At 35.8% G+C, this 25,597-nt stretch overlaps 1 protein-coding gene across 1 annotated transcript in view; it reads right to left on the bottom strand.

Annotated features, from left to right (window-relative positions):
• Positions 1-7,853: 7,853 nt before the first annotated feature.
• Positions 7,854-25,597, bottom strand: part of RSPO3 (R-spondin 3) — a 45,387-nt gene continuing 27,643 nt past the window's right edge. Inside the window, exons 3-5 of the mRNA XM_072408869.1 lie at positions 25,087-25,233; positions 18,878-19,067; positions 7,854-9,790 (exon numbers count right to left, since the gene is read on the bottom strand). Coding sequence (XP_072264970.1) covers positions 9,658-9,790; positions 18,878-19,067; positions 25,087-25,233 — 470 coding nt within the window. The 3' untranslated portion in view covers positions 7,854-9,657. The remainder of the gene's footprint in view (positions 9,791-18,877; positions 19,068-25,086; positions 25,234-25,597) is intronic.

Raw genomic sequence — 25,597 nt, 5'->3', positions numbered from 1 at the left:
CACTGTGCTGACGGCCCATTTTGGTGTCGCCCGATTTTTCACGAGAATTTGTGGTTCAAACTGATGCTTTAGACGTAGTATTGGGGGCGGTTCTGTCCCAGGTTATTGATGGAGAGGATCATCCCGTGGTTTTTCTAAGCAGGAAACTGACTGAGACTGAAAACAATTACGCGGTAGTGGAGCAGGAGTGCCTGGCAATCAAGTTGGCACTAGACTCTCTCCACTATTACCTGTTAGGGAGAAAATTCAGATTGATTTCTGACCACACTCCTCTAGCTTGGATGAGGAGAAATAGAACAGCCAATGCATAGGTAACAAGGTGGTTTCTCTCTCTACAGGAGTTTAAATTTACGGTGGAACACTGACCTGGAAAGGCACACCAGAACACAGATGCCCTTTCCAGAATACATTGCCTTGGTGTTCAAAATTCCTTCACCTCCTCAGGGTTGAGGCAGAGTGGGTGGGGATATGAACAGGATAGCAGGGTGGGATCCTGGACGGAAGGTACATTTCCCCTATATATGGACGCTGGTCCCTTTAAACTGGTGTGTGATCAGTACACACCAGGAGTTGCACCTGCCCAGCAGGAAGGTGGTAATCCCATAAGGGCTCAGGTGTGCAAGAGGGAGGGGGAAGTAGAACTGCAGGAAGTAGCCTGCAAACAAGCTTGGTGGGGATTTAAGCTAGGAAGTGGTGTTGCTGTTACATGTAGGGCTGTTGATGCTGATTTGATTTTGGTTTGATTTATGGACTGTGGGAACCCCAGGCTGGGGATAGGACAATCAGTGACAATCTAGACTGAAAACCAAGTAAATCTCCAATCCTCCTTAAAGTAGTCTGCTTTATTCAGTCAATGTATTAACCCCCCAGCGGAGTGTGAGTCGGGGTGGATTTTACTTGCTAAAAGCGGTAATCTGGAGTCACACTCGGGGTCGCTTTAAGCTATGTAAAACCCCTCTTACCTTGCTCCGTTGTCGTCCCCAATCGTCCTTCTGGTCCCCGCACGTTCTGGGGACAGGTCTTCTCCCGCCGATCTCCAGGCACAAAGTGAAGAGCCGAGATCTACGGGGTTTCCCATGACGTTGGTGTCTCATTTTGTATTGGATTCAATACAAAATAGCTGTATTGAGTCCAATACAAAGAAATCTTCATATATTATATATATTATATTATATATGCTACTGTACAGTTATATTACATTTTTTACTTTTTTTTAACAGATTTTTTTTTTTAATATATTATTTAATTATTTAAATTTATTGGACATATTTTGGGGAGTTATGCTTAAGAATTATAGCCTACAATGTAAAATAAATTTCCATGCAAAAAAATTGTAACGCTTTTGGCATGGAAATTTGGACAGAATTAGACCGCTAGGGGGGTTAATATCTAAGCCCACCTTACTGGTACAGGTGGTTGGATTAGTCAAGCTCTCCAAGACTGGAGAAAGTAACCTATCATGGCTGAACCTGGGTGATCCAGCATACTTGGAACTGAAATAAAATAATTTGCTATTATTTGGCAGTTTTTTTTAACCGTTTACCAGATCTATTTCAAGTTTGCTAGATCACCCAGGTTCACCCATGAAAATATGTTTTCTCCAGTCTTGGAGAGCTTTAATAAGTCAGACCCAATGCCCCTGATTCATCAAGCAGAATCGGATTATCGGTCGAGCATTCGTATTAGCGATCCGGAATCGTACGCGGTCGCGCTATTCAGCAACGGAAAAAGCTCGCGCACGGAGCCGCGCTTATCCGACAGCTTTTTACTGGCGATCTTGAACACATACAGTTTTTTTCAAGTTTAATGTGATGTTATAACAACAGGGAGGAGGCCCAAGAAGTGAAGTGCTGAAGGGAGTACTACCTTTACCTCTACAAATTAAATAGATGAAAAATACACCCAAATACAATCACAGTGCAAGTACAGTGAAAACGGACTTGCTTCCAATGTCCAATAATCCTACCATATTAGTGTGTTCCTAAGTGATCACAGATTTAGTTTTTATGGTCTATATTAGTATCTGTACCAAATATAAAGTGTATAGACATCTGCAACCACAAAACGATCTCTTTATATTTGTTTGTTTACATAAAAGCAGTCAAGTGCAAAATGAATGTTAGGTAAGGTAGAGAAAATAATAAAAGTAATCACCAGAACAATATCTGAGAAGTAAAGTGTCTATTTTAGTTACAAATATAAATGACTATTGATGTTGTTTCTCTCTCCCTTGGCATCAGAAGTGGATGGTTGATGAAGCATAAAATGCTCAAGGCAAAGAGGTGGCCATTTTATGACACATTTAGTATTTCCTTTCTAAGACTCACCATTCATAGTAACATAAACATCAACAGAATACAACTGTGTGTGATGAGACTAAAAATAGGTATGAAGATAAAATAAATATTCGTTTATTCAAATGTATACAAAGTGACATAATGGTTTACTAAACATGAAGAATGGTAAACAGATTCATACTGATGTTGCTGCATAAAAAATGATCCTTTCTGCAATTACTTATTATTTATTTTTTGTATTGTAAATATTTAACAGTGTATAAAATGTTTATTTTATGTATCTAGATATTTTTGGTGAACTTTTGGTTATGGAATTAAACAACAGGCTTTCAAAGAACTAGAAAAAAGAAACAATATTTTGCATTAGTAAAAATTATATTATAGTGATCCAGTTAACCCATTAAATGATAGCTGACCTTATTATCTTTTTTCCTGAAAGAAAAATTGTCATAAAAGTTATGAAATTAAAAGTTCAGCAGCACAAAGTGCCTAGCATTCGTGTTATTTGACAAAAATGTTGTGGATTTCCTAAATAAATTTCACATTATTACAATGGGCTTAACTTTTCTAAGTTTAAAGTCATGTAAAATCAAAGCTTCTTCATATAAATGAAAGTGATAGAAAAGGAATTATGTGTGAAAATGTTTCTCCAGGTGCCACTGCTACTTTTCATATCTGGTTGTCTGTTATTGTGTTCCCTGCTGATTATTAATATTCTTTCCACTGACCCCTACAACACTATAAAACAGGCTGGGAGGAACCACAGTGACAAGTGGAGATCAAACCTGAAAGTGCCCGAGTTGCTAAAAGAGTGACAAGTTTACCATACTACTAAAAAGGTGAGTATTCTTCCTTTTTAGCAATTACTTTTATATATTTTCCTATTGAGAAAGTAATTGGGATGTTTTAGGCTAATGAGAGTGTCTTAATGCATAGTAAAGGTGCACTGAGAAAGTGTAGGCAGGTAGAGCTTGAATCCAAGTTGAAAAAGTCATGCTCTTAGTAACAAAGAGAAACCAGATTCAGAGGCTACAGAATTATCCATAGTTTAATGTAGTAGCAATGCTTGCATGGTTTAGTGATCTGGAGAGCTGATGATTTTAATGGTTATCGATGGGGACAACCGCACCAAATATCAGCACCACAGTCCTCCATATTGTATCACAAAAAAAAGACAGCACAATATTGTTCAAGTCTGTTTTCTTTTAACTTATTAAGACTTTTATATTGTGGTTCTATTTTTTTAGATAAGATATTTACTTTCAAAAGTATAAAATGATTGCCAGCTTTATTTGTCAGCTATTTTAAATATTGAAAACCTGCCAAAAAGTAAGTGTTCTACTGTAATGTCTAGACGGGGCTGAGTATCTCTGCAATCAGCAAAGATGATGCTTGCCATGGACTGGAGGTTTGATTCAGCAGGGGTTGTGTCAGACCTCTACAAAGAGATCACTGCTTCCCCTCCGAAAGCAAAAATCCCACTCTGCAGAATACTTCTAGGACAAATGTGACACTGTCACTATGCAAAACTATATAGGCCCAATCTCTACTTTAAAAATAGAAAAGGTTTACTTGCAGTCAGTCTCTTACTTTATTAATGCCTGTATTCCTGATAAATCTGACTTGTTACCCCCAAAGAGGAGGGGCAAAACAATGTCGCTGACGGTCTGAAAAGGCCTGAAAAGGCACTTTCGGCTAGTTTTAAAGGTTACACATCAAATTGCAGAAAAGTACTCCTTTCCTGTCTTATACTGGATATTGTACCTATACTGTTTTACAAAAGAAAAGTGTCTATTTGAGTGAAATATTTTCTTCAGTAAAAATATTTCCATGGCATTTATATACACATCTATCAAAATAATTTAGAATATTATTATCCTGTTTGTGCTCCTTGGATAATAAGACAGGTCAGTTCACACACTTTCAAATAACTTCCTCAAACTGAAGTTAGAGTACTCAGTGGGAGTATCTGCCTGATGTAATCCAGTTGTAAGACTGAGTAAAATGTATTTACGCAATATTTGATTTTTTCCTATTGTCTAACTCGAGAATAAAACAGATATTGCATTTTTTTATGTATTACTAATTTTAAACTGTGTTTGCCGTTTGTGTATTTGTGTAAGTTATTCAAGATTTTGCTTAACACTGCTTTAATTGAAACAAATGTTAAGACCATACTATGGTGGTACATTTAACTTTCACATTTTTCCATAGGTATCCCTTCTGTTTCAGAGGTTTTGGCAACATAGGGATCTTTTTTTAGTGATACTGTCCAGGTTGAGCAGGTTTTGGGCCAGAATCTACAACCAATTTTATGTCAAAAAGTACCCTGTATCTCGGAATTGACTTATCTGTACCAAAAACATCTCAATTGTTTACTTTTCTATATCCTTTTAACTGATAGGGTGCTTTTTCTTTTTTTCTCCCCTCTTTATTTTTACTCTCGTTACTGGCCTCTTTTACTTCATATCTGTGTGGTTCTTTTATACGTTTTCTTAACCTTTGCCTGGACTTCCTTTGCTCTTATGGAAATTTTTGGTTATATTTACCAGTTCAACAAATTTACCAGCTGTAAATTCAGTCTCTAAAATCTTATAAAAAAGTTAAAGTAAAAGGTTAGTTTTTAGGAAAACCTGGTGCTCAGCTTCAAAATGTAATTCTGAAATCTAAAAATTCTAAAAAAAAAAATCTTCATATTTATTTAAAGTGGAACTGAACTTACTGTAAGTAGAACTAAATTGTGAGCAGGCAGGTCCCTGCAATAAACAACCTACCTTTTTAAAATTAGTTCTGCTATAAAAATCACCTGGTAATGCTTTAGTACACTAAATATCATCTTGATAGGTCTTAGCAAGTGTACACACATTCAATATTTGTCACTGGAAACAATATTTTCTGATCAGTTCCAGCGACAAAATAGTGTAAGATGAACGAACGAACGCTTTACACACAACGCCATTCTGTGCTAAGGAGAGGAGAGGGGTAGAACGAGTGAGAAGCACCCCGCTGTGCACTTCTCCACAGGCTTGTAGTGTCGTCGTTCCCCATCGGTCAGGGTGGAGTCACGTCAAGATTCTCGCCTGAGATGAGCCTGACTGTTGGTTTCAGGTGAGAATTGTCTGATATGTGTACATAGCCTTACATCTACTGTCAGGCAGTAAATATAGAAAACAAAATGTTTCCAAAGGTGTATAGATAATTAATAGTAAATATCTGGTATAGGTGTTAATACACGATGTGCAAAGAATAATGATTTGCTTTTACCGGCATTGGTAAAGCACAAACCTTCATTCTACCTAATAGTAGTAAACTTTTAAACTAAAATAAATCTTCAGATAATCTATAACTCTAGAATATTTTTTTAAATTGCTGGTTTAGTAATATTTTATAGTAAAAAGCAAAGAATATTAGAATATTAAACATATTACAACAGCAGTTTATTCTTAAAACTTATCAATTACCTTACTTAAAAGTGAAGTTTGGAAGTCACCTTGCCAGTCATTGTTTGTCGCTGTAGTTTTGGACAGTTAATTCTTCCAAACAATGGCATCAAAGTCATGCTGATTATGGTATATTATATTTTATGCATCCTTGTAGGTTGCATAGTCATTTATCATACAGGCAAAAACTGGCTCATGTGGAAGCATTTACTCTGTCATCTTTAGTAAAGGATGCGTGTTGATGGCTACAACAAAACCTCATGGTGCTAGAAATATCCTTCCAAACAATGCTTTTCATTGTAACTAGTTCAGTAATGGGGAACACAAGGAATCCTTATGTTCTGGTACATCCCTATTACCATATGAACTTTACATACAATGTACTAACCTTTGGCTCCTCAGCTGCAGTTAAAATAAAATTTCCAACAGGTTCTTTCACACAGCAGCTTTTACATATTTATTTATGTATATCTGTATGTCACATACATTTGTTTCTTTTTTTTTTTTTTTACATGTTGGTATTATAATTATAATTATTATTAAACAGTATTATATAGCGCCAACATATTACGCAGCGCTGTACATTAATTAGGGATGTGCATACATACTTTAGCTTTTTGCTTGAAGTAATGTAATTGTATTACAAAACATAAGGGATCATGGCCCTGACTTATGAAAGCTCTCCAAGGCTGGAGAGAATACACTTTCAGAAGTGAAGCTGTGTGGTCCAGAAAACATGAAATGGATTTTTAAAAATCATTTGCTAGCAAATGCTTTGAATCCTAGACCAGATCCATTCCAGGTTTGCTGGACCACCCAGCTTCACTGCTGAAAGTGTATTCTCTCCAGCCTTGGATGGCTTTCATAAATCAGGGCCCATGTCTTTTGATAGGATTCCCAGTTAAGAAGTTTCGCTGGTTTTATCAGAGCAGTGACCTTCCTGCTTTAGCAACCGGTAAGTTGTACCAATACTGTTAATTAGGTGGTGGCCAAGACTAGTGACAACCTTAAGACTACATACAGTACTCTGAAACATTTGTTTTTAGTCCATCACGGACTTCCTACCTCAAAGCTCCATCAGTAAAAACTGTAGCTAATATTGCTTCGAGCCATTTATGTACAGAATGTTCCTGCTGGGAACTATGCAATTAAAAACTTTACTAAACTTACTTTTTTTACTAAAAAAAAATTGACTTTTCTAGAGCTGCCCCAACTCTCTGGAATGATCTTCCCCGTCCTTGCTCCTTCTTTCTGCTAATTTAAAAGAGCACTCAAAACCCATTTTTTTCTCAAACTGAACCTACCTATTTTCTTCTGTTTTTTAAAACCGTCACTACTCCCCACCACTACATATCTCCCCTCGTATTGTGTTATTTCCCCTACCTCCTAGATTGTAAGTTCTTCGGGGCAGGGTCTTCTCCTCCCCCTGTGTCAACGTGAGTATCTGTCTGTCATTTGCAACCCTTATTTAATGTACAGCGCTGCGTAAAATGTTGGCGCTATAAAAATCCTGTTTATTGTAAATAATAATAATAATAATAATAATCACTACAGTGGGAAGAACTCATGGGATTTCAGGAAACCAATCTCACAGCTCTTGCTGCTAGAGCCCTGGAAGCAGGTTGTCTGGTTATTCTTTTAATTACTGACATATTTATAGTGACCCTATCAACATTTTAAAAAGATGTAAGCAAAAAAAGCAAAACAAATATTGCAAGAATTTCTTTAAATATAACTCTGGGAATATGGGCAAGCAAGTAAGCAGACAGCATGTACTTGTACACTTTTCATCCAGGTCTGATGAATTACTTTTGTGCACACAATAACTTGTCATTTGTATTTTCTAAACCTCTTTGCTGCAGTTAGGTAATACTGTTTCATACTGATATGCTCCCACTGGTTTCCTTGTCTTATAGAACTTGTTCTTTCTAAGCATAGTGGAATTATCTGCCTCCACGTTTTAGGGAAACCAGTATGGCATAAATCTTGGTGTTCTAGGTACCAAATAATTCATCCTTTCATAAACATCCGAGGACAGTTTTGCAGTTTAGCTGCATATAGCATTATAAGGCAATTAAGAAAATGTGAAGCCAACTAAAAACTCAACTGTGTCATGAAATATATTTATTGTAGTGGAATTTCGTTCAATAGATACACACAACATTATTGAAGTTGTACCCCTTCCTCTATGCTGATCAACAAGCAGATAATACAATAATATTGATTTTCCAGAAGTTAACAATACTGGAAAATATACAATGTTTCCACAACATATTGCTTTTTTCTGTTTTACTTAGCTTTTCTGCCCTTTACAGCCAAACACCTATGTAGCTGGTAGGATTTGCTTTGACTGACAGATCAGGTCTTTGCAGACCATCCCAGCAGCAGAAGGAATAAAGGTTTGGTCTGTGGATTTTTTTTACATGTAGACAGATGAATGATAGATATAGCAGTAAAATGAAAGCAAAGAGATAGAACATGCTGCCCTGCACAGAAAGCAATTACGGTATGTCTGGGACACTACGTCCGTCTGGAAACCATTCTGATGTTCAACACATTAAACAGCATTTCTAGCAAAGCATGATAATATTCTCTCCAAGAACTTCTTCCAAGGTTGCACAAAAACAACCACTACAAACTTTAATGACTGCAAACTGCTCCTTTACAAAGCAAGAGCATTATAGTTATTATTTTTTCACCTGAAAATGATGATAGGCTAGGCCCAGTGCTATTTTTGTATTTGACATCTAACATTATGTTGTACACATCATGCTCTTTGCTCAAGCACACCATCTACTGAAACTTTCCTATGACAACCCGGCAGACTGACTCCTTGGACACAATTTATAGAAGCACCAAAGGCATACTTCGTGTGCTTACTAGTATTTCACATTCTGTGCTTCTTATTGTTGCATGGATATGGTCATAGGGATGTATAGAATTCAGTACTCTGGCCAATGCTGAGCCACATCTAATATGAAAGTTATACAAAGGACCAGGGTTGTCTCCTTTTGCCTACTAACATCTTCTTGTTTGCCATCTGATATATCTAGGGATATTCTAAAATGTATTTCTCCATTGGTTTTTCCTTTGCAAAGATTTAAAGGCTCAAACTACACCAGGCATAGTGAAATGTCATCAATTATGCAAGTGCTAATAAATTAAAATATGTCTAAACATAGAGCAGCTTTGCTTTGAGATTAGTACTGCATTTTGTTCCTATACAGCATATAAATGTTATCCTCCAGCACTGACTAAACTTAAATATTGCTTCTTATGACTTATGAGGCAGCGTCGACCCAAATAAAACTCAGTTCACACTACTGTAAATATAAAGAAACCAAAGACAGAACACATTCTGGAAATGTTCCAATCCTACAGTTGGCATGGAATGAGGTAACCATAATTTAGCTGGATCTGGTATGATAATTTCCTTAGTAATTTGTACCGTTTTTTTTTCTTTTTTTTTGTGATTCAACCACAGAAATGTGTTAGAGAACAACTGTGCTGTAGACTTCCATATATAACTTGTCTATATTCTCAACAAAAAAACAGCTTGAAAAAATACTTTACAAAATAGGCTAAGATGTTGCTATTAATAATTACAAGGAATAGAGTCTTAATTGTCTTTTACATATGCATAGAAGCATAAAAATATAAAGCATCCATAGAGCATGTTTCATGATTCTTTTCTCTTGTGATCCTGTTTCTTGTTCAGTACATCAGTAATTCAAGAGAGAGGCTTGGAATGTTGTGCAGGCCTTAGATTTATGAAAGCTCTCCACTCCATCTAGGGATTTAGTTAGCCAGGGATGTGAACAATATAGCAGCATCAGAAGTCGGTCATAGAGGCATGAGGCCTTACATGTCCGATAAGAGCACAAGAAGGTTATGGCTGCATTGTCTGCATATTCCATTTCCTAGGCTTTGACTTCTCGTTGCTTTCCTTCTCCGCGCTGATTTTTTTCTTGTTTTTGTTGCCTGTGTTTCCTCTGTACATCCCCTTCCTTTCGTCTCTGCTTGTTCTTTTTTGTCTCATCTTTGCCTTTTACCCTGAAATGAAAATCAGCAACTGTTTAGTTCCACCATTACTCAAAAGTAAATATTACCTGTAGGTCAAACATCTGATGTTTTATTAGTGTTTCTGTTCTGTAGAAATCTGTGAACTGAAAACTAAACCTTAACGTTTTTGTGGGAATTGTCTTACACATTACAGAAATCATTTTGCTAAAGAACTGAAAGATATTATTGTGACTAGTAACAAAGAGACATTGGTTTTTTTTACAGTGTCTATAGGATACAGTAGTGGGATAGGGGTGAGCAGGAGGAAATAATAAGAGTTACTGGGGAGCCAGGGGATTGAAATTGTTGGAAGTGTTGATTTCCCTGAGGATTTAAGGAAACAACTTGTGCAGGGATTAGCACTTGGTGGTGAAAAGGTCTGGAATGTCCTTCCTTGGAACTTTGTTAATATATCTGGGTCTCTTTAATAGCACATGGGGTAGACCTTTTTTGTATGCTGCATTAGAAAATATGACAAGAATGTCTTTAGCCAATGACTTCACTCAGAGACAGAATGCCACAAAGGAGAAACATTAGAAACAGTGTACAGTTAATTCAATAAATATTACAGCTCAAATAATTTCAGGTAATGCATAAGATCCTTTGCAAACATCAGTTAACTGATGTGATGATAACATTTTTGCTATTGTAGGTACCTAATTTTCCTCCCAATGGCATTTTTTAATCTTTTCATTTCATTTTAAAATGTTAGATATCTTTTGCGGACTTGGGAGATGTAATATGGTAACAATGTAGAATGTGAACAAGCACAGTTTGGTATAATGTATAAGGAGAAAAATATGTAGAAAAACTCTTTAACCTGTGCCTGCCTGAAAAGCAGAGGCTTAATTTGATCCAGTTTTTTCTTTTCATGGAACCATTCCAGATATGAAACATTTGACATTACTCCCCAAATGATAACACTTTACAGCTGTTAAATGTTTGCACCCAAAACCAATTATAATATACTCAAAAAACATGTTTGTACTATGTCTGTAGCTCATATGTGCAATAACACAATCCTGTAATTTAAAGGGGGCAATCAAACAACAGTTATCACTGAACCAACAAAAGATAGAATTTCCTTATCATGTATGATTCTATGTCTAAATACACGTAAAGGTTAAAAACTCCACCTGGTATGGGACCTTGGGATACGGATCTGGGCAAAAAATAGGCATTCCTTATAAATGTCCCATCAATATATCAATTGAACATTAACCAGGAATGATCTAGTTTTCAAAAGATTTGCATTTCATTCAAAGTTTTTATGGACTCTGATGTCTAATCTGTTAAAAATTTGATTGGTGTATAGTTGCCCTAATGCTATGCTTAGATGCATATTCAGAAAAAAAGAAGAAATAGTAGAAAACACATATAACATTTAGTATTCTGTTGAGTTACCTAAGGCAGTTGCTCTTGCCACAGGAATCCTTCATGTTTTTCATGTTCGTAAAGTTGGAAAAACCAGTACTGAGCAACAAAACGATGACTTTCTGATGTTTTTAGGGCACTCCTATTGACCTATACCTGTTACCTCTCACATTGGGCAAAAAAAAAGACTCAGCCAAAGCTTTTCTTAAATAAGCAGCGATCATTGGATTTAACTATCATTTGATCCTTTACTGAATTTGGACAACCGTGCCTACGGTTCTTTTACTGACCAAGTGACTAAAACTTGGGATGCAACCTTGCTTAATTCCCTTATGTATTTAAAACTATTTTGTGTTTAGGCGTTGCTGCTTTTACTTGCATAACTTTATTTGTTTCCCTACAGAGAAACTATAATTAATATCTGGTTGTTGGCTATTCCTTGAAGGATTTTTGCATATTGGAGACCTAGGCAGATGTAAGTAGGCACAGTTTTACATTTCACACGTAACTATTGCTGTCCTAAAAAGGTTCTGCTTAATGTTGCACATAAAATACAAGCTGAACCAATTAATCTGTATTTGTACTGTTCCAGTTCTGCTTTCTAGTGCTAAAACACATACTGTTTAATGAAACGTTTGTAGCAACTTAAAAACACCAGGACATGTATAAGTATTGCCTCCATGTGTAAGTTATAGCTCCAGCTGCAATGCATTAAGAACATCAATATGCAATGTATTATCTACATAAAAATGTTCATTTCATTGCAGAATCACTACTGCTCACATTAGTTTTTTTTTCTTTATTTGATATAAAATGCTATTTATGTCTTGCCAGGTAAAGCAACTTAGTTGTGAAAGTAGATTTATATTCTTTATTACTAGTCTAATTTGTTCATCCTCGGATTGTTCTGTCTATCAAATATGGCATCTTGACCCAGAAATAACATCAGAACTGTGATATGCATATGCATGTTCTAGGTCAGTGACCTAGAAATTAATTAGGATAACATATTCCTCATTACAGGCAACCAACATTTCCAAAATCAAAGGTGTTCAGTGACTGCCTATGTAATTCCATCATTCTTGTTCTTTTTAAATAAATAAAGGAGATTAGTGGTAGCGTCATCACTGTTTAAAGCCACAAAATAACAGAAGCGGAGTGAGTCTCAGACTTTATTAGCAGGCACCATCAATTATGGACACTATAGACTAGCATGTGCCTTAGCTTGTTGACATGTTTCTAAGATGAACCCCCTTCATTTGTTCACCCTATAAACACTAAAACTATTCAGAACACCACTAGAGAACACCAGAAGAGGGATCCTCATTGGAATAAATTGCTTTTATTCTGGTAATACCTATAAAAGGTTGGATCCCCTATCACTTTCCATTTTGGTAATACTAAATTCCTACCACTGCTGAAGCCTACGCATCCTAAAATATTCTTTAGTAAAATCCATATTATATGTATATGTGCATATTTATACCATTTTTATCACTTCATAGCAGGAGTTAACAATTTGGCTACCAGTCAAGTTAGAGACACAGCTATAGTTCTTCAAAGGCAAAATAAGTGCATATCATACGTCACATGGATTACGGGATGTGAACTTCATGTGTTAGGGGCTCTGCAGTGGTCTGCATAGATAAAAGATAGCTACATTCCTGAGATATCAGGTCTAAAGCTTTCTTTTTTTTCTAAACAGAAAGTTGATGACTAATGGGTAAAAGTCATATCAAGGGAGCAGTGTTCAGTGCCGTAAATCTTGATGTTTGGGCTACTGTTCTTTTATAATACCTAATACTCTGTCCTGTGAATCTGTGGCCATGCAAGACAGTGGGGGAAGCCCTTTTTTTTTTTTTTTTTTTGCAGACATGTTAGAAATCTTGCCTGAAGGAACTATTACTTTGTATTGTTTCAACAAACCAAATGCAGATGGCAGCTTTGGTTTTGCTGTACAGTTGCACACAAATGTAAAACTTCAAACAGACCAACTAAGTAGACATCAGTGGAAATTAAAAAAGGATCTTCCAGTTCATCAATAGACATGCTTCTGAATGTTATGAACTGACATTTAAAGTTTTTGGGCAAAAAATTTACATTTCACCTTGATGTGGGTAGGCAGTAACACATGTATTCCTCAAGCTGCTTCATTCATTTTATTGGTATGCAGTGTTGACAGCATACTGCTTAAAAGAACCTAAGACACTAGACAGATTTGGAACTAATTAGTACAAGCACAGAACAAAAGAATTCACTACCAAGAATATTGCTGTTATTGTTTTAAGGAAATACTGATATGACAATGCACAGACTTTTCGTAGTACTTTTATAAAGCAAGTCACTTATTACAGTTTCATTTCTTACTTATTGTTTAATATATATTAGTTTTCATTCTGGCTGATATTACTAAGGTTACCATGACAAAAACTTAATGGTGGTATTTAATGTTGGGCTTCATGTCAGCCTATAATACTCCTCCCGAAACCATTTTTACTTAAGGGGAACAGGTGTATTTACCATCCTGTTAGTGTTAAAGGATGTTTTTTTAGAAAAAAAGATTTTCTACCTTGGTAATTGCTTACCAGTAACTTTATAATTATACCATTCTTTTTACAGCCCCCTATGAAGTCTGGTAGTAAATAAAATACCTGGTACTTCTTGGGTATAAAGGAACATGTAATGTTTTCCCCTTCAAAGTTACTCTGCTGATGTTTGTTGAGTCCCCCGTTTATGCTGTCATATGGGACAATGAGATAGCCCAAAGTCCTGTACAAGCTGCAAATTGAGCAAATCAGAGTTTTTAAAGGGTTCCCTTCTCATTCTTGCTAGTGTCAGTCTCCCATGTGCACTTGGTTCACTGGCCATTGGGTTGCGTATCAGGTATTGGATAGGCTTCTTAGCAGGCAAGGTAAGTAACCTTTGTGGACAACTAACAAAGTTACAGTGGTCACTGCTGTATCCATCCATTAAGACACACAGAACGGAAAATCAGAATAATAAACTCCATATTCATATGTACATTTTAAATTAGCTATCATACAAACAAAAAGTTATGTCTTCACTAGGACATAATACTGATCATATTCAATTGCACATATTCATCATATCTAATCAAGAAACCTAAACCTAACCCATATTCAGTGAAAAAATAAAGGTTATTGGTCTACCTATACATAAAAGTAGCCTGTTTTTTCTGTAGGATGTGTTACTGTTGTTCAGAACTCCCAAAAACATGTGTCCTAGCTGTTTCATGTTACCTATTTTACCAGCCCATGTCTGCAAATAATAGGTATTATTAACAAAATCACACATTTACCACAACTGTACTTTGTCCTTGGGAGATGAAAAGAATTCTTACGCTACAAACAGATCTCACAACATTTTTACAAAGTAACAGCTCAGATTCCAGCTACCTTCTGGAAGTCCTTGATAATGTACAGTTTCCCATTCCTAAGGATGCACCACATATGTACACATCCATATGTCAAAGAGAAAGTTTCTTGGTAAGATCAGTATATCAAGCCCTTGGTCAAATCAAAGGTAATAAGGCCTCAACTCACACTAAAACATGTAGAGCTAAATGTTTCTGTATACTTTCACTCATATCCAATTTTCCAGCATTGCCTGTTATCCACATACCATATATATCTCCATATCTATAACTGAATAATTATATTCTTTAGGACTTTCTGATCTGATATTTTACAAACCGATAAAAGCTTTTGGGCCAAACAACATTCTTGTCTGACTATACTATAGAAATAAATTCAGATGTTTAAGTTTCAATGTCTAAAATACTGATTTATGAGTTCTATTCTAGCATAAGCATTTTAAAATAGTAGACCTTACAGCTTGGATGGACCGATAGAATTATGAACCATTTATGACTTTTGTGCCACTCATTTCTATGTGTTTCTATTTTTGCCTCCAGGTGCCCTCATGTTTGTTTTTGCCTTGTTTTACCATGCATTAAAATCAATAAATCTCCCTAATTCTGTTTCTTAATCCTGTATCTTGCTTTGAAATATAAATATATATTCTTGTTCTTGGTAATCCTCTGTGTAGTACATACCAGTAATTATAATTAATATATCCCTCAAGTATTCTGTTTAAGCAGAATTTCTCAGAATTTTTTCTCTCTATTTTTCTAACTATTCTGAATTTTTAAATCTGCCCAGGCATCAGTTGTTTCTAACCCACTGCTTTAAAATTCAAAGAATTACACATTCCATCGTGATAACTCAGGATATCTCTGTATATACTATGAAGTAACCTGCCATGTCTGTAACTTATCCTGGAGGTTAAGGTTCACCTTGGCAAAGTTTTTACCTTTTTACATTGTAAAATTTGTGACTTATTATTAGAAACACTTTTAAAACATTTGATTGCCCAGTACTTCAAAATATTTTATTATAGAATATTAATAAGGTTTATGGAGAAGTAGATGACTAAAAATATACTAGATTAGTGGTGGTCGTAAATATGGCGGTCCAATGTGGTCCCAACATTACCAGAGGGCTGCACAATAGCACTGCATTATTCAGTCATTTGGCATTACACAGCTCTAATCTGTGCATTCTACATAACTGCGGGTTGCACTGATGAATATATTTATTGTAAACAGTCCCTAGTGATGAAAGCAGTTTAATGTGGCAATTTACTTTTTCTTTCCAACTTTCCCTTGAAGTTTTACACATCATCTACTGACAGCATGTTGGACAAAGGCTGTACAGGAGCGAAAAGACATTGTTCACCAGGAGTCTGCTTACCAGAAAATTGTGGCGCCTCACTTAGTATTTATTATTTTTAAAAATTTGGTTGGACTTGGATTGAAACATATCTTGATATGTTACATGTAAAATCAATACAGAATGTGAGCCATTATCAATAGAACAAAAATAAAATGTGGACATAATGGGTCCTTAAACACCCACTGTTGACCTTGTAGTATATGCATCATATAAACATCAGGAAACAGTAATTAGTTTTAAGTTAATTTTAGAGTCTAAGAGGCCCGGGGTACAATCACACAGTAAGGTCATTAACCAGCCTAGTGTCTTTAACACATAAAACACGTCTCTCAGTTGTGTTACTACAATCTGCTGTCTGTTACTTTACAAACTGTTCTGACTCTGATTAGTGTCCATAATGCTACATGGGTTTGTGTGTTTATTTTTTTCACTGATTAACATGTCATTTTTCTCTGAACCATGCCTATAATGTGCACCAAATACTGACTATCCAGTTAAAATGTCATAATGACAGCTCTGTTAGCAGCATAGTGGTTACCTTTAAAAAAAATCCTACATTTCAGTGTTTGACACCACTGTGCTTTGTTTATGCTGTCATATTTGATAAAGTAACCGGAAATATACCAGAACTCATTTATTTTCACAATGTGTAAACTGTGAGATTAGGAACTAATTTTCCTGTTGATTTTGTAGGCTAAACATTTTTATTTTTAAAGTAAAATGATGTTTGTAGTCTCAGTATTTAAAATGTAGACATATGATTTTATTATTATAATAAGCAGCTGAATGACGCACATTGAGGATTTTGCAAACTGATGACAGTTAAGGCTCTAAATCAAACAATATATTTTCCGAAATTTGTCTTAGTGTCACCATAACTGATTCCCTAAACCATGGAACTCACCGTTGTGACCTTTATTTAAAGAGACTCTTTTACTTATTACCTTCAGGGCAAAGTGACAGAGTCTCTTGAAAGAACAACTCTTTACCTCACCTTTGCTGCACTTTCCCACCACTTTTTTCCTGCATCAGAGCTTACATAGTGTTAATCACATTCCCCTCCTTCTCCACACAGCGTTTGAGCCAGGGAATTGGCTGTTCAGACCCGAACACTACATCCTTTAAGGAAAACAAGGAGGTTGCATGCTTCCATATACCCAAAAAACATTACGGGCTTTGCAATAGCAACAAAGCAGCAAGAGCGTTGTTGTTAAGATATATTTATTTTCCCTTTTATTCTTTAGTACTATTCTTTCATTAAACACATTGTGCTTCGTGTTTTCCCTTCATATAGTTCTCCAACGTTGGCGATATTGTGACATCTAAAGATGGCCATGATGACTGCAAATCATGACTTTTTGGACGGAATAGGAAAGGTTTGAAACTCCTGCAAGTGGCTGTGTGACTATTTTCAATTACTTCATATCTGAGACACAATAGGAAGCCAGCGGCAGCGGTCACCAAATCAAATGTCTCCACTAAAAGACTTTGCCTCCCTTTTCTTTCTTTTGACATTTAGGGATACATAAAATTATATAAAACGCAGATGGTGTTAACCTCACCCTAATCCATACAAAAAAAAGATTTTGGCTTACAGTAAATTTTCTAGTCTAATGTTTGGTCGCATGTTTGTAATGTATGGAATGTCCTGGTGATCTGTATATATTTTGACGGTTATTCAAAATGTAAGAAAAAAATGAACAGATGAAATTGTGAGTGAGCAACAATTGTCTATCTTCCATCTCGATTTGTCCAATATATGCAAATTGCTCCCAAAGGATGTGCATAGAGCATTGCACTGAAGTGAACTAATACTCAAGTGTACTCTATATAGAAATTACAGGACAGATCAGAGATAAATGAGTTAAACAATAGAGCTGAATCTATTTATCGACAGGAAGAAATATCGCTGATTACAGTGGATTATTCCTGCATTATCATCAAGCACATCATTAAAAGTGATGGTTGTCTTTTGCCCTTCTGTGTTACATCAGATTGTGTCTGCGATGAGTATGAGTGGGTGGATGAGAAGGGAATTTAACACTTAATATTTTAAGCCTCTTGGTATTATGTTACATTATCTCCAGCTAAAGTAACATTTACTCTAATCTTGATGCATGGTTTGGGGAATTTTTCCCCAGCATATTTTTGAACTCCAATCAAAGTATGATAAAACACAGTGCGCGTAAGCCAATTTCATACTTATCAAATCCTCTGCCTAGAAATTTCACAAACATTGCATGTAACTGATGCTCTCCCACCCAGCCGAGCCACACATATGCTCTAATATAACTATCTATTTCTCTGACAGGGGAGTATATTAGGAATTAACAACTTGCTTGTGGGATGGGGGATTCCATATAGTTTCTAATTCCGGCATTTTGATCACCTAGACCCATATAAATCCTGATAGCACTCATAAATAAATCAGACAGCTTATCTTTTTTCCATAGGACATATTTTTTCTTTAGCACAATATGGATATAGCTTGCCAGGAACAAAAACTAATGTCCAAGAATGGAAACTCTTCTGTTGTGCCAGCACATAGTAATACTCTAAATTGAGTTTTTTTGCATCATCATCCTCTAGAACTACTATTTCTAAGAATATTGTGTTGACGAAATGTCACAGCTAAACTTTGGTTTGTATAATAATGATAAAGCACCATATTATAAACTGAATTACTGTTTTTAAAATACTAACATAATTAGGTTAATTTGCCTTTTATACAGATAGCAATTAATGCTAAAGACCACAGCCATCAAAATGATCATGAAAGACATTTAGATCAAACTACTAACATTTATAGAATACAACATAATTTTGATCAATATTTATCCATTTCACATAAACTGGCAACTTAGGTTTTAGTAATATTTTAATAGAGATTCCATTGCAACATGGCTAAATACATAAGGGGAGGGGACGGGGATGAGATGAGAATACATACCTTTCTGAACATTTCTTTCTCTGCACTATGCATTTTCTTGTTTCAGTTATTGGCGGGCAAGGTGTGCCACGTGCTGAAGGGTGTTGCAGTATCTCACGGGTTCTTGTTTCGTTGCCCCGCTTGAAACCACATGTTTTCCCCCTCTTTGTGCATGGACCCCAAGGACTCCACTCACTGACTGCGCAGTGTGCTGCGGGAGCAAAAGAAAAAAATAATTTTTTACATTGTTTAGTTACAAGTTTGTTTAGTCAGAAGGTTAGTAAACCAAGTCATAATTTCATAAAATAACTCAAGCACCCAGAACATTGGATAATATTTTACACATTTTCAAAAATTATGATAGTGTAAACATCATAGTGTAAANTGTGCCACGTGCTGAAGGGTGTTGCAGTATCTCACGGGTTCTTGTTTCGTTGCCCCGCTTGAAACCACATGTTTTCCCCCTCTTTGTGCATGGACCCCAAGGACTCCACTCACTGACTGCGCAGTGTGCTGCGGGAGCAAAAGAAAAAAATATTTTTTTACATTGTTTAGTTACAAGTTTGTTTAGTCAGAAGGTTAGTAAACCAAGTCATAATTTCATAAAATAACTCAAGCACCCAGAACATTGGATAATATTTTACACATTTTCAAAAATTATGATAGTGTAAACATCATAGTGTAAACATGCAACTCTGGGGTTCCTTTGATTGTGGTGTTTAAATCATATACTAGCAAAGAGAGATCTCAACCTAAAATCTTATGGGCCTCCTAATGTCTAACCTAAAAAAAAATACTCTTTATCCCTGTAATATTCAAAAATACATTTTACAAAAGAATATATAACAAAATGATGCTGTATTTAGGAATGCTTACATAGGAAACTGCATTGTGAACACTAACTCAAGTGAATAAAAGTTCCTAAATACTGATCTATTACACAGATCAACAAAAAAACAATTTTTCACTTGCCAAGGATTTTTTTTATATATTTAAGGTTTGCTGAATCGAGAAATGAGTTTCATTGAATTGCCTCTAGTTCTTGTGATACAGGAATCGGAATAGACGATAGACAACAACAAGTGTTAACACAGCATATTATTATCAATCTTTATTCACACCACATTTTAAATATTAAATGTAGCATTATTTTCATGAAACTTTAATTTGCCTTCTTTTTATTCATTTTCTTTTGTTTACAGAAGTATGAGTTGTTTAAATGACCCTATTGTATTTTGCTACATTTGTGGGGAATATTCTCAGCAAAAACAAAAAAAGAAACATTACAGAATTTGCAAAACAAGCATATCTTGCATATTTTGGTATTAAACTGTTAAGTTTTGGCCTCCCCATATGGTATGAAAAACTTGTGTAGAGTGTCTACGTCAGTGGAAAAATGGAAAACTGAAAAGTTTGGAACTTGGTGTACCTATGGTATGGCGAGAGCTCAAAAATCACGATAATGATTGTTATTTTTGTGCTGTGAATGTAAAAGGTTTCAATCGTTACAAAAAAAACAAGTGGGAGTACTCTGATTTGGAATCAGCAATACGACCTGTGCCGCATGGTATTGATGTTCCCATACCAGTGTTCAGTACACTCCCTGATATTCCTGTATGTGACATGGATACATGTCCAATGCGAGGCTTAATGTTATGAGTGGCTGGAACTCCCTCTTCACTGAAATAGCACCGCTACTAGAATTCCCTGCGTCTATAAAACAGTCCAATGTGGGGCCATGCATAGGCAGAGAGGCCCCTGGTTTATAAACGCAAGTGATGCTGGGAATTGCAGTAGCGGTGCTATTTCAATGCAGCAGTGGGCCAGCTGCAATTCATATTTGGGATTTCTCTGGGGGCCAAAAAAAAGGACGAGTTTGACACCCCTGTTATACAGGGTTTGGGGTGTAATCCAGGAGATAGCAGTGGAAGTGAATATGAAAGAAGTGTTTCATCAAACCAGCAGTTCTCCTAAGAAAAGCTCAATGATTTAATACATGACCTAAATCTGTCAAAACAAGCATCTGAATTACTTTTTGTAATCTGTGCATCAAACATACCTAAAATAACTTTATTTCTGTTTGGGATGAAAATGTTTGTTGATCAGTGTTATATAAGCACGTCTATAATAATTAGGGCAATGCATAAAACTCTATGGCCCTTTCTCAACAAGTGTATTTCCTAATGTATGTTAACCTAGGTGGATTATGAGGTTTTTAAAAAACATTTTTGGACTTGGGTTCTGGCACCTGCAAGATGCTCATTTGTATGAGTAATAATCCTAATGTGCTGGCTTTAATAAGAGGACATCCAAAAGGGTCTATTTATGAAGCAACTGATCTGACATTCATTTAAAGTTTCCTTTGTGGAGAATCCTACAGGTCCATGTGTTTCAATAGCAGTAACGGATTCTCCACCAAGCACTGTTTCAGTAAAGGTCAGATTCACTGCTTTATAAATAGACCCCAAAGAGCTTCCACACAGCGTACTAGTGTCCATGGTACAGTGGTGGGACATTGGACATCCCTACATGTACACACTAACTGACATACCTAAAATCATTTGGAACACAATGGTGTTTTTTATATATATAAAAACCTTGTATTACTTAGTTACCATGTACAATACACATTTAGTTTGTGCCTTTTATGTCTGCATCATTAGTCAGATAGATATAGGTAGAATTGTCTATTGTTTCCTGCTGTGGCAAACTGCACATTTCTTGTTAGATGCTTTATTAAGCAGCATGTGGAAAATATAAATAGGAAGTAAATGCTATTTACGAAGCTTGCCCTGGTTTACAATAACATATTTGCAATAATATGTGAGTTGGGCTTTAATATATCAAGATTTAACCATAAAAGGCAGAATTCATAGATGTAAATTTATATTTTCACAAGTTATTGCTGGCTTTTTTTGCCATAAACTGATGGATTACTTTCAGGTGAAAAACAATTTTCCACATGGCGTGCACAACTTTTAATGTCTAATAATGTGCTTTGAATTCTAGATCATAACAGATGTTATATTTTGCAAATACCTCTAAATTACCTTGTTTCAAGTTATGAGCAGATTTTCTTTTATACCTATTTTTGTTGTTTTTCAACATCAGCAATGTTGTTAGAAAGAAAACATAAGGTATGTTTTAACCAGTCATAAAAGCATATTGAAAATGAGCCAAAACAGACAAAAATAACAAGTTTAAAAATACATACATCTTAAAGCCTAGATTTTCACATGTGTGTTAAGCCAAAAAAACTTGCAGTGACCGATATTAAGGCCAAGTATATGTCCATTAATCATACCATGTTTAAAGTGACTCTGCCGCCATATAAAATAAAAAAAAAATAGGGCTCCTTGTAAAAGAGGAATCATACTGTCTATCCCATCCCCCGTGTATTTGATGTTTGCTCCATGAAAGCGCTCTACCCGCCAAAGAATCTTTAGCATCAAAAACATTGCCAAATGTGTCAAATGCCTAATGAATGCAGTGATTCTGTCTATTGGTACTACAGGATATGGCTATACCGTTTTTTTATGTGCTCTGATATACAGTAGAGATTATTAGCTTCCTAACTAATAGCCCTAAAGGCTGGGAAATGAGGGCTGGCACAAGCCAGTTGGGTTTAGGGGCTGGAAGTAAATTGTGGTCTTGTTGGTAATCTAGTAAACCAGCCACCTAATCTACTTCAAATTGTAATGCACAGAGTTGTCTAGAACCTTATATAAAACAAATGTCAAATTTTCGCATAACCATTACCAACCTTTGGTAGCGCTGGTTAGTGTTGGTTTTAGGGGTAGCACCTGCTTCTAATACTGAATTCATTATAAAAATTTAAAGCCTCAACAAATATTAAATCACACATATACAATTAATATTTTTAACTATTGAACTACATAATAGCAGGGGTTCCCCTAAGACCTGAAAGGGTTACCCAATGTTTAAAGGGTTGAGGAAGGCAGCACTAGAGATGTATGAATTGCAAGACTTAAACACAATTTGAAATCTCTTATGATTTGCCTGAATTAGAAGTTACTATGTGATTTCATTGAATTTAATATAAATGTACTATATATTGTGTTTCTAATATGCACATTAATTTACCTTTTTACTTATTTTGCCTTTGCTGCATTTATACTTCATTTTATCATCTATGATAACATTTGTTATATTGATGTATATCTAAACTGGCAATAAAAAGATTTACTTAAACTGAATATATTATGCAGAGTAAAAAATTTACTTAAACAAGGTCTGATCTATATGGAGTGTTAAACAGTGTTTTGCATTATGTGCAGTACCAAATTGATGGTCTGTTTAATTTAGAACCTTACTTTATACAGGACATAATTCTTTTCATAATAAGAGATAAAGTCTGTGTTACACAAATATGCAGAAGAGAATGTTTAGACTTCTGGACTTAGCTGTGGATTCACACTGCCAAGCAATGAATAGCTTTCACAGGTATAAGATAAAACCTGTTATCCAGAAGTGTAAATGTGGAATCCGAAATGTGTAAAAGACAAAAAAACAACAACTGCAGTAAAAAAGGCCTATATTATATGTACTGTACATGTTCTCCATTGTTTCTTTCCTGCATTTTAAGTTTTACATCTGCAAGCCATCTATTAGGATGTGTGCAGCCTTTTGGAACCTTTTGAAGGTGCAACCAAAATAATGAGCTGCAACAAGGCAGTGATACAATTCCATTGGTCTTCCTTCTGGAGCACAGACTACGTGGCTTGATAGACCAGGGACTGGTAGCAAAGCAGTGGGAGGAGGAGGATTTGCCTTCTGCCTCTAACCCTGTGAAGCAGCAAAAGGCAAAGCAGGAATAGGGTTGGGGTGCTGGTAGTGAAAGAGGAGAAAATGGGACTGGCTACATAGAGAATGTTTCAGTCTTTTCAAATACTAGAAGTTCTTCATGGATGGGGTGGGATTGTTTGCTATGTTGTGCCCAGCCACACCTAGGACTTGAGGTACTCTGCTGCAGTCAGATTCCAGAAAATTGAGTCTTTTATGCATAACTTATTGTGGTGATAGGTGGTGACGCCTTTATCACATATGTTTAGGAAAGTGGACACACAGGACCTGATTTATCAAACCTGTCCAAGATTGGTGAAGATAGACTATCATAGGTGAACCTGGGTCAACAGGACCATAGTGCCAGATTCCTAGAGGTTTTCCTAATATTTTCCAGGAGTGTATAGATAATATATGTGTAGAAAGACTGGGCAATTGCCTGGCAGCTTTTATATGCCAAAAGGGGTTTCTTGGTCATCTTAGGCTGTAACCGGAATGAGCAGATCTAGGATTGAGGTGCCACAACTATGATTTAAGACAACAGTTTAGTTCCAATGTTAAAAATGTAAAAAAGCACAGTTTAGTTTTTACTTTTGAATTAACTTGTATCAGAAATTTAATATTACAATATGATGCCTTAATTTTAGATCAAAGAACATTTGTCATATTTAACCTGTAAGTGCATCTCAAACTCTGTCTTTTGTACTTTGAGCTTGTGTAAGTAGACAAATTGGATCTGATTTAGTAAAACTCTCCGAGAGCAGAGAAGATAGTGTGATCCCTCAAACCTGGAATGGGTCTGGTCCAGGATTTAAACATTTGCAAACTAATTGCAAATAATGTTTAGGAAATATGTTCCAGGATTGTTGAATCAAGTTCCCCTTTGATAGTCTATTCTCTACTGTCTTGAAGAGCTTTTATAAATCAGGCCTATTGAGTTTACTCCGAAAACTATAGCATATGCATTCACCCATGTACTCTGTCCACCATATATGCTACAGCAGTCCATGTATGACTTTCAATAATTTACATCCCATACTTTGGGAAAACCAAGTAAAGGAATGATGTCTTCTGCTCACTTCTGCACACTGTTTAAATCTACTTCATTAAAACACGTTTAGAAAGTTAACCTAGACAGCATGCATAGTGTTCAGAAAAAATGCAATGGAAAATATCACATTCCTTTCCATTATGGTCTATTTAATGCTTACTTACACCATTTGGCGTGTAAAAGGCTCATGCGTTCTATTATATAAAGTGGTGGCTGAGCTTCACTCACCATGTGGTGAGCAGAACAGCTGGAACAGAACACAGGTCCAAGGAGACCAATGTTACACACATAAGTACATCCACAGTATAATCCAAACAATTGTCTTCACCAATACTCACATCTACTATCATTTATGACATTTTTAGTAATCACTTACCAATAGTACTGCATTCCATGCTGTGATTATTGTTTTCAAACCCATCTGGACATGTGTCAAGACACTTTCCATTGTGCAAATAAAAACCACCTTTACATTTCGTGCAGAAGGTTTTGTGGAAACATGTTTCACAGTCAGCTTTACATCCTAAAACAAAACAAGATACTTAATCAGTCTTAAAGGAGTAGCTATACTTGGGTTTTTTATTGTTAAAAAAAGGCCATATTCATACTAGGGTTTAATTAGGGATATGGACAAATACTAAATGTTAATGACTACAAGATAAAAGCTTACCTATGTATTTTATTGTTAAAACACACCCACTCACCCAATGCTATTCCATAGGGCAGGGTTCTAAGGGCTTTCTTCATTTGGCAGGGAAGAGAAGGAAAGCTAAGTATAAGTAGCTGCAAGAGCCAGCATTAAAGTAAAACTGTTGATATATACTGCATGAGTAAAGCAGATTCAGTTTATTATTCTATAGTTTTGCTGCTTCTTTTTCTCATAGATT

This window comes from Pyxicephalus adspersus, chromosome 4 (genome assembly GCF_032062135.1).
Source record: "Pyxicephalus adspersus chromosome 4, UCB_Pads_2.0, whole genome shotgun sequence".
NCBI classification, from domain to species: Eukaryota; Metazoa; Chordata; class Amphibia; order Anura; family Pyxicephalidae; genus Pyxicephalus; species Pyxicephalus adspersus.
The sequence above is the reverse complement of the archived record's forward strand: the minus strand, read 5'-3'. Positions and strand labels throughout refer to the sequence as shown.